The 8,505-nt window shown below is 32.1% G+C and overlaps 4 protein-coding genes across 11 annotated transcripts in view; 3 read left to right on the top strand and 1 right to left on the bottom strand.

Annotated features, from left to right (window-relative positions):
• The window catches only part of LOC128877127 (kinesin-associated protein 3), a 5,347-nt gene extending 3,428 nt beyond the window's left edge, over window positions 1–1,919 (bottom strand). For 4 of the 6 annotated variants that reach the window (XM_054124158.1, XM_054124160.1, XM_054124156.1 and 1 more), the window contains exons 1-7: window positions 1,750–1,919; window positions 1,492–1,609; window positions 1,211–1,379; window positions 932–1,138; window positions 724–860; window positions 335–659; window positions 90–268 (exon numbers count right to left, since the gene is read on the bottom strand). In XM_054124158.1, coding sequence (XP_053980133.1) covers window positions 90–268; window positions 335–659; window positions 724–860; window positions 932–1,138; window positions 1,211–1,379; window positions 1,492–1,609; window positions 1,750–1,775 — 1,161 coding nt within the window. In that variant the 5' untranslated portion in view covers window positions 1,776–1,919. The remainder of the gene's footprint in view (window positions 1–89; window positions 269–334; window positions 660–723; window positions 861–931; window positions 1,139–1,210; window positions 1,380–1,491; window positions 1,610–1,749) is intronic. The other 2 variants (XM_054124161.1, XM_054124162.1) reach the window with 2 other exon arrangements.
• Window positions 1,920–2,073: 154 nt separating this feature from the next.
• Window positions 2,074–3,710, top strand: LOC128877137 (pyrimidine-specific ribonucleoside hydrolase RihA-like). The gene is made up of 4 exons (XM_054124178.1): window positions 2,074–2,637; window positions 2,714–3,014; window positions 3,093–3,229; window positions 3,297–3,710. The coding sequence occupies exons 1-4, from the start codon at window positions 2,446–2,448 to the stop codon at window positions 3,639–3,641; spliced, it is 975 nt and encodes a 324-aa protein (XP_053980153.1). The 5' UTR covers window positions 2,074–2,445; the 3' UTR covers window positions 3,642–3,710.
• Window positions 3,711–5,326: 1,616 nt separating this feature from the next.
• Window positions 5,327–7,215, top strand: LOC128877138 (glyoxalase domain-containing protein 4). Of its 3 annotated transcripts, none has more exons than XM_054124179.1 (7): window positions 5,327–5,484; window positions 5,612–5,810; window positions 5,867–5,916; window positions 5,985–6,250; window positions 6,323–6,478; window positions 6,555–6,730; window positions 6,810–7,215. In XM_054124179.1, the coding sequence occupies exons 2-7, from the start codon at window positions 5,721–5,723 to the stop codon at window positions 6,915–6,917; spliced, it is 846 nt and encodes a 281-aa protein (XP_053980154.1). In that variant the 5' UTR covers window positions 5,327–5,484; window positions 5,612–5,720; the 3' UTR covers window positions 6,918–7,215. The 3 variants fall into 3 exon arrangements, with proteins under 3 accessions (XP_053980154.1, XP_053980157.1, XP_053980155.1); XM_054124182.1 differs by having other exon boundaries at window positions 5,345–5,473; XM_054124180.1 differs by having other exon boundaries at window positions 5,426–5,555.
• Window positions 7,216–7,252: 37 nt separating this feature from the next.
• LOC128877128 (endoribonuclease CG2145-like) overlaps window positions 7,253–8,505 on the top strand; it is a 3,303-nt gene continuing 2,050 nt past the window's right edge. The window contains exons 1-5 of the mRNA XM_054124163.1: window positions 7,253–7,500; window positions 7,626–7,949; window positions 8,039–8,116; window positions 8,198–8,356; window positions 8,422–8,496. Coding sequence (XP_053980138.1) covers window positions 7,449–7,500; window positions 7,626–7,949; window positions 8,039–8,116; window positions 8,198–8,356; window positions 8,422–8,496 — 688 coding nt within the window. The 5' untranslated portion in view covers window positions 7,253–7,448. The remainder of the gene's footprint in view (window positions 7,501–7,625; window positions 7,950–8,038; window positions 8,117–8,197; window positions 8,357–8,421; window positions 8,497–8,505) is intronic.

The following is an 8,505-nucleotide window of genomic DNA, read 5'->3' as shown; positions in this document are numbered from 1 at the left end:
GAACCACTCCTTTCAAGGTGTTACAACATTTTTGGGACACCCTGTATTGTCATTATAAGACGTTTCAAGATTTCATTGCAAAACATTACCATAAGATCTTTATTTTCACGAAATATGGATAACTTTTTTAGAAATGCAATGACCAGTATTAATAAGTCGGTATTTGTCCTATCTAATGTTTTAATCAGCATACCAATTACATTCTTCTTGCGCATCTTTCTTTCAACTTCCATATTTTCAGCAATATTTAATAATAAATAAAAGGCCACTGTAACAAAAATTTTTATGTAATATTTGAATAATATTAGTAATACAGGAATATAAAATTACCAACCTCTTAATAGTTGTTCTTGTTTTTTTATTAAACTCTTGAATTTCTTACGATTTTTTTCAAGTTCTTCCTTTAATTTCTTCACATCATTTTCTGTTACCGCAGAAATTTCATTAGAACGTTTTTTAATTTCGTAATCTAAAGGACCATCAGTATTCCAAATATCATCGATAATTTTCATCTTCTTATCAGAATGATCATTTCCACTTGAAAAAAATGTTAAACCTGTAGTATTTTCGAAATGACGCTTACGTTTTTCCATATCCTCTTTCCATTGGTCGTACCGTCGTAATTCAAAGTCTATTATATCCATGCATAGAGATCCAATCTAGATAGAAAAAATTAATTATTAACTATACTTATATTTGTAAATTCTTTGTATTTTCACTTACTCTGTATTCAAGAACGATATTATGAAATTGACTATACATTGAAAAACAAAAGAAAATGTAGACAATATTTGTAGAGAGTTCTATGCTACGCCTCCAATCTTCTCTAAGGACTCTTGCTAAAGCACTCAGCAGAGATTCTAAGGAGATAAATATCAATTATGTATCTTATGGTCAGTATGTGATTAAATACTGCAAAATATAGAAATACCATTTTTTGTTAATTCGTGAAGATTATCAGGTACCCTTGCCAGTTGCAAGATCAATGATGAACCTTTGATTTTTCCTGGTATTTCTTCGTATAACAATTCAATGTAACTGTCAACATTACTAATGACAGCACGTTCCATTTCTCCATTATCTGCAGACAATGAATTTGATGATGCTGGTCTTGAGGGTTGAGAATTATTATCATTACCTACATTAAAAAGTATTGTGTAATAAAAAAAAGAAATCGAATAATAGAAGAATTATGTATATATGAACCTACTTATGCAACCATCATTAGTTCGTCGGTTTTGAAGATAATAAATCAGTTGTTCTACTTCTCGAAGTTTTGATTCATGTATCAAAGAACATTTTTCTATCACTTCTTTAGCTAGAAGTGACACATTAGTATCTGCATTTAGACTCTTTAACCGAATTATTTTTTGACATTCCTACAAATAGATTTATTATATGATCATGAAATCCTTTGAAGCCAAGATTATAACACAACTAATAAATATACTATGTTATAATAATGTCAGTAAATAATTAAAAAAGCCTTACTTTACGATCTCCCAACATAGGATCCCCTAATTGACCTAGGATTAAAGCTTCAACATCATAATTCACTACCAAGGCTTTTTCTGTCGGGTGTACATCCAATGTACCAGATCTGACTTTTCTAAACATTAAAAATACATTCACTGTAATCTGTTCATCTACTGTCAAACACAGTATAAAATCAGTCTGAATCTATGTCAAATCCGCATGACAATGGTATAACACATGGTTAATACTACGTTTATATAGTAATTTGCCTACCGCTTTAAAAACTTTGCTTCATCCATTTCAATATTTTATTTATAATTTAAAACATAAAAATATACTTGTCCTCTCGATATTTTTCGGTAATTGATTTATCTCCATGAAGAGAAAACTAAATATAGAATCACCGACTACAATTCGTAAGATTCCTGTTTTGTTATCGCGAATTATGCTACTATAATGCTTTCAGAATTCACCACTAGAAGGCTACGAAAACATCAAGCTGAAGCTGATTCTTGCAAGTCCTCTATTTTTACTTTATCTTACCAAACAATGAATTGTTACCGATTGTTTCCACTCGCGTCCCATAAAATGAAATTACACAGACAGACATACAAACAAACCTTACGTTTAGTATTATAGATCTACATTCCTAATATTTAATATTATATTTATTATATTTCAAAGTCAACATTAATATCAAAAATTCGTAACAAATAATTTAAAAAATGCCTGCGACAAAGTAGCGAATCATTTTTTAAGAAATAAATATATCAGCGATAATAATTATCATTTCTGTTTACTTTGTTTCCCGCTTATTATCGCCTGATGAAAAAACATGGAGCGTAAGCATTTTGATAGGGGGTCGTCATATGTTCAGCCTGTGACCACTTGTGACATTATTGAATAGTACTAACGAGAAGGTGACCATTTACAATCGTAAAATTGATATTAAAATACTTTCACGTTAAGATGACAGGAAAAAGTATCATTATTGATTGTGATGCTGGAATAGATGATGCATTGGCATTAATTATACTTATTGCTGCTCATAAGCAGAAAGAAATTGAAATTAAAGCAATCACCTGTGTCAATGGAAATACAACAGTAGAAAATGTAGTTAAAAATGTTTTTAAAACGTTAGATGTTTGCGAAGTGACAGATGTAAGTTTAATTTTTAAAACCCTATATTCAATATCAATGAAACATGTATTACACCTTTGTGTGAATTACTTTGCAGATACCAGTTTTTCAAGGTGCATATGCACCTTTACTTTGTACTCAGCATACTGAACAAGCTGCTGAAGAGCAATATCACGGCGGTGATGGCTTTGGGGATGTATATACAACTAAAATGGACACGAGCAGTTTGCAAACAGAACATGCTGTTTGTGCTATGAATAGAATTGTATCACAATATCCTGACAGAATTACTGTTGTATGTATGGGTCCTTTGACAAATATAGCATTAGCTATAAAAATGTATCCTCACTTTGTTGAGAATGTAAAAGAATTTTATGTTATGGGAGGGAATATAACAGGTAATTTTATTTCACTCTTTCACATATCTCAATCAATATAAGTTAGTTAAAATAATTAATCATGGCATTTATTATTAGCACAGGGTAATATAACACCACAAGCAGAATTCAATTTCTATATGGATCCAGAAAGTGTACATATAGTTCTTAATTGCAACAAAAAACCATTGTGGTTATTACCATGGGAAACATGTTTAAAATCTTATATTTCACATGTATGTATAATACACATATAATAATAAGATGCATCAAATGTTAACAAAATGATTAAATATTTTATAGGAATGGCGACAAAAAGTATTTGGCCAAATAGAGAAACCTTGCATTCAACTAATGAACGATATCGAAGATGGATGCAGTAAAACAAGAAAGAAACACTTTCCTACTTATATAGTGTGCGATGCAATTTTAGCTGGAATTTTATTAAGACCAAAAATTGCTCAAGATGTGATAGAATATCATGCAGATATTGAATTAAGTGGTAACAGAACAAGAGGTCAAGTGGTTCTTGATCATTTATTGTCAAACAAACCTAATGTGTTTCTAATTCAGCGTTTTGATTCAGAAATGTTTAAAGATCTTTTAATATCTTCTGTTCACAATTGTCATAAAATTGATGTCCAATAAAATGTTAAAATCAATAAAACAGAAAACTTTATGTACAGAAAGAAAATAAATTTATATATGTATATTTTATATTTGCATTATAATACTATGTAACTATAACAATAATTTGACATACTATTGAAGTAACTTCAATAGGAATGTTTAATCTTGAAATATTGTAGCAGTATATTACATTATACTATATAAGAGTACGGACATAATATCAGATTATTACCTACAATATTATCAAATATATTCACATTGCACAATCTGAAATGATATCAATATTAGTTGATTAGAAATAATACAACTTAGATTCTAAGTAAGGTTATAGTAAGATTGTCCAATGTATCAAACTTAGAGGTTATACGCACCTTTTTAAAATAAACATTACAGATCTGGTTTCAATGAATACTGGGATTCCTGAAATTGCTTTCTTGTTTCTCGATTTGATTGCAATAATTCAATTAATTCTGCATGAATAACATCATTTTTATGTTCAAGGTTATCCAAAACAGAATTGAGCTGATCTAGTTGGGCGTTTATCGCCTCGAATTCTGCAATCACATTTTAGATCGTGACAAAAAACAAATAATATTTCAATGCTTTATATTAGATTAGATATCACAAATATATATGTATACAACTCAATCGAAATATTGAGTAGAAGAAACAAACATTTACACTGTCATGGTAGTGTTCAAGACAAAATATATATTTACCAGCGTTATTACAATTGGCTGCATTTTCTTCATTTTCCCATTCATTTTCATCATCGTTATGATGATTTTCTTTTGGCTGTAATGCGTCTTGGACCATATTTTCATCTGCCATTTATGAATTAACAACTAATGAAGTAAGTGGAAGTAAGCCACAAACTACGCAGAGGGCATATAGTAGACGAGAGACCCTCTAATCTACTCTAATCAGAGTCACAAAGTAACGTCGAGGTTAGGTCAGGTTTCGTCATTTTTCAGAAAATACCGCGAAATTCAATTTGAACAGCATAATGTGTTGCAATGTTTGCATGCTGAATCCCGAGTTATGTTTTCAAAGAATAAGACAAAAACCACGCGAATAATAAATTTGTATTTATTTCCTAGATATTGGGTTTTGCCATTGTTTTGACGAATCTCAACATCTCGGATTTTGACGAAAGTTGGATATATTATAATCTTTAGTAATATAAGGATTTAAACAAATTTTGAGAATTATCGGCTTTGCAACTGTTTAAAGTTTCGTGGAAGTGTTCAGCTCGTGATTGGAACTTTACCAGACTACTAACAAGCCTAATAATAAGTAGACTGCGGATCTTTATGCAAAATAAAATCTTTGCGAAGGTGGCTACAAAAATTGAACCTAAATAGGAATTTATTTTATTCTGCAAATATTATGACATGAACTTTACTTTCAATCTGTTTTATATTTTTGCATATTGTTTGAATTTTGTAGTTTCTTGCACGTTCAAATTTCCTATAAATGCATAAAGATCCGCAGTCTACTCATAAGCCTACAAGGAGCTCGGGTACCTCGGGTTCGCAAGCCCATACTGCAGCTGCAAATGGGTGCATTCAGCACAGACAACTGTTGAGTGATTCTTTTAGATTCTTTGCTTTGATTCGTATATTTTTAAATTATTAGAGAGAATCCAATAGAATCACTCAACAGAGTTACACAACTATTGTCTCTGCTGAATGTAGTCAATGACGTGAACAGCTGCGACGATCACAGTTGATCACAGTCACCCAGCTACAGCCCCTGAGGGCGCGTAAGAATGAGACTTGTCATCACGTGTGTCTGTCACGTGCAAACACGAGTGTCTGCAGCACTGCAAAGAAGACATTTAAATACACGTATTATTTTGGTTCGATACGTCTTTTTTATTCCTATCCTATCATCTTATTCATATCATTCACGGAGGGCGTTTGATACGAAGTAATCATTTGATAGCTTTATCAAACATTCCGAGTAAGTTGCATGCTTTTTTTCAGATTAGTCATCCGTGGGAAGTTCATAAAAACGTCGAGTCACCGATTTTCATTGAAAATCATTCTGTTTCTGTAAAGAACGACAGCTTAACGAACGATAGGACTGTTAAAAATGGTCACTGGGCGAGCGCTTCATTTCGTATTCAAAATACCGGATCGCAAATTAACAGCGAAGTTTTATCGAGAAATTCTTGGAATGAAGGTTAGTCCTTTAATAATTAAAAATGATGTCAGATCATTTAGAATTTTTTTTCGCAGGTATTGCGACACGAAGAATTTTCTGAAGGCTGTGATGCTGCTTGCAATGGGTTTGTAATTATTTTGTATGCGATATGATTTTTCATTCAATTATATCTCTATGAGATTATTTATACAGACCATATGCGAACCGGTGGAGCAAAACTATGATAGGCTATGGACCAGAGGATACTCACTTTGTGATAGAATTGACTTACAATTATGGTATCAAAGAATACGAAGCTGGAAATGATTTTCGTGGTATAACAATCCGTTCTAAAGAGGTAATTGAGAGAGCACGTGCAAATGAATGGCCTATAAAAGAAGAAAGTGGAAAATTTGTACTGCAAGCACCTGGTGGATACAAATATTACGTTATCGATGAGCAACAACCTATGGACAAAGGTACTACTGAGGATATATTAAACATTGTTAGTTTTGAAATGCTACTTGTATTAAAATTTGTATCCCTAACAGATCCAGTGCAAAAAGTAACTTTGTCTAGTTCAAATCTTCAAAAAACTATTGCTTACTGGAAAGATATTTTGGATTTAAAAGTTTTCAATCAAACTGATAAAAGTGTTTTGCTGGGGTACAGTGAGAATCAGGCTAAAGTTGAATTTGAAGATATTGGTAAATTTTTTGAAGCAATCTTTGTAAAAAAAGAATTTTTCTAGTAACGCCAATAGCTTCTGCTTTTCTTTTCTAGGTACTGAGGTTAATCATGCTAAAGCCTATGGACGTATAGCATTTTCAGTTCCTAAAGCAGAACAACCAGAAATTCAAAAAAGAATCAATGAAAGTGGCAATAAAATACTGACAGATCTGATTACTTTAGATACACCAGGAAAGGCCTCTGTGACCGTTATTATTCTCGCAGATCCTGTAAGTACATTTCAGATACCTTTTTTTTTTTAAGTTTAATTCAACGAATATACACCATGAATAAATGTGAATATTTCAGGATGGACATGAAATTTGCTTTGTCGATGACGAAGGTTTTCGTCAGCTATCAGTTCCGGACTATCCGAGTGAACAAATTTTGGACAGATATATCAAGAAAGAAACATGAATTATTAATTTATAGTTTCGAAATTAATGTTTCTTCAGTGCTGGGAACGATATATATTTCAGTATTAATAGTTCTTATTTCCTAGAAAAAAGAAGGTGATGGAGTACACAAATACAAATTATTTTTAATAAGCAAAGAATGAATTTTTAACAATTCACAGCGATCTTGAATACTCGTTAATATTTTACAGTTTATATACTATATGTTGTTTTATAATTCATATATGTTTCTATAAAATGTATGTTCTATGGTGAAGGTGATTATACGAGATAAAATAAAAGTTTCATTATAAAATGCAGTTTTATTACCGTGATACTATATTGTAGGAAATAGTGATATCTTTCAAAGGTCATCAGCGGTGACCTCTTAGTATATGGTTTAGTTTCAAGGAAATCTCTGGAGATAACACTGCAAGACGTAATGCGTTAACTATGAAAAAGTTTGATAAATCTCAGTGGCAAATATATAAACTGTTATTCACACATTCCACATCAGTTTACTCATACTGCGTCTTAAACGCTTCTAGAAATCATGAGATTTAAATCCTTTTTGCTTTTACTTTTTTGCGTGTTTTTTATAATTGGTAAGTATGAATAATTAACTTTAATAAATGTTTCATTCTTTGCTGTTTCTTTTTAGTAAAGTATTTAAAAATCATGTAAATTTCGCGCATAAAAGTGAACATTTATAAGAATATTATTTTCATAGATGGTATTAGTGCAAGATGGACATCTTTTGGGAGATCAAGAAGTGGCGGAAGTAGTTCACACAGATCATCTAGCAGTCGGCACAGATCGTCTAGCAGTGGAGGTAGTTCACACAGATCGTCTAACAGTGGAGGTGGTTGGCACAGATCACCTAGCAATGGAGGTAGTTTACACACAACATCTTATGGATCATCTTCTGGTAGTCATGGATCTGGATCCAGTCACACGCAATCTTCTTCACACACATCTACAGGTTCTAGGCCTATCGGATTTGGAACCTCGACGAGAGTAAACTCCGCCCCTCACTCAGGAGGAAGTTCATCTGGTAATTTAACACGCTACGTGTGTCAAACATACTATAAAATGTATGAAGATAATATTTGCATCAATTATTAATATTGCTTGCAATTTTAGGAACAGCAACGCAAGGCCATAGTAAAGATGTTAACACAAATTTCTTACACAGCGAAGGTGGTGGAGCGACACGACCCTGTAAATATTTTACATATTCTGTATAACATGTATTTTATTAAACATAAGATGTAAGTAGTAAAATGTATGTCCTACGATAAGCACAAGCAAAACCTGCCGAACCTTCGTTTGGAACATCGCATCCATACCCAATACCTCCAACGACTGGGTCAAACTATCCTTCACATACAGGGGGAAAGCCAGGGTTTACAACTGAAAGTAAACAAACTTCACCTGCTCTTCAATCATCCGTAAATCAAGGTATGTGCAATGTATGATATAGCAATTGTAACAGTAAATTATAAAAAATTTGTTATATATCATAGGTAGTAATGTACCCTATCCACCGGGACATTCAACCATGGGTCAAACAAATCCTCCATGGAGTAATCCCTACTTAGGCACTAACA

The sequence above is a fragment of the Hylaeus volcanicus genome, chromosome 5, assembly GCF_026283585.1.
Source record: "Hylaeus volcanicus isolate JK05 chromosome 5, UHH_iyHylVolc1.0_haploid, whole genome shotgun sequence".
NCBI classification, from domain to species: Eukaryota; Metazoa; Arthropoda; class Insecta; order Hymenoptera; family Colletidae; genus Hylaeus; species Hylaeus volcanicus.
Note: the sequence above shows the minus strand (reverse complement) of the source record. Positions and strands in the feature narration are given on the sequence as shown.

What these genes read in the sequence shown, in the direction of transcription:
- LOC128877138 (XM_054124179.1), top strand. Translation starts at nt 5,721, where the DNA reads ATGGTCACTGGGCGAGCGCTTCATTTCGTATTCAAAATACCGGATCGC. An exon ending in GAGAAATTCTTGGAATGAAG is followed by an intron (nt 5,811 to 5,866) that starts GTTAGTCCTTTA and finishes TTTTTTTCGCAG; the next exon opens with GTATTGCGACACGAAGAATT. An exon ending in TGTGATGCTGCTTGCAATGG is followed by an intron (nt 5,917 to 5,984) that starts GTTTGTAATTAT and finishes TTATTTATACAG; the next exon opens with ACCATATGCGAACCGGTGGA.
- LOC128877137 (XM_054124178.1), top strand. Translation starts at nt 2,446, where the DNA reads ATGACAGGAAAAAGTATCATTATTGATTGTGATGCTGGAATAGATGAT. An exon ending in ATGTTTGCGAAGTGACAGAT is followed by an intron (nt 2,638 to 2,713) that starts GTAAGTTTAATT and finishes ATTACTTTGCAG; the next exon opens with ATACCAGTTTTTCAAGGTGC. An exon ending in TAAAATCTTATATTTCACAT is followed by an intron (nt 3,230 to 3,296) that starts GTATGTATAATA and finishes AATATTTTATAG; the next exon opens with GAATGGCGACAAAAAGTATT.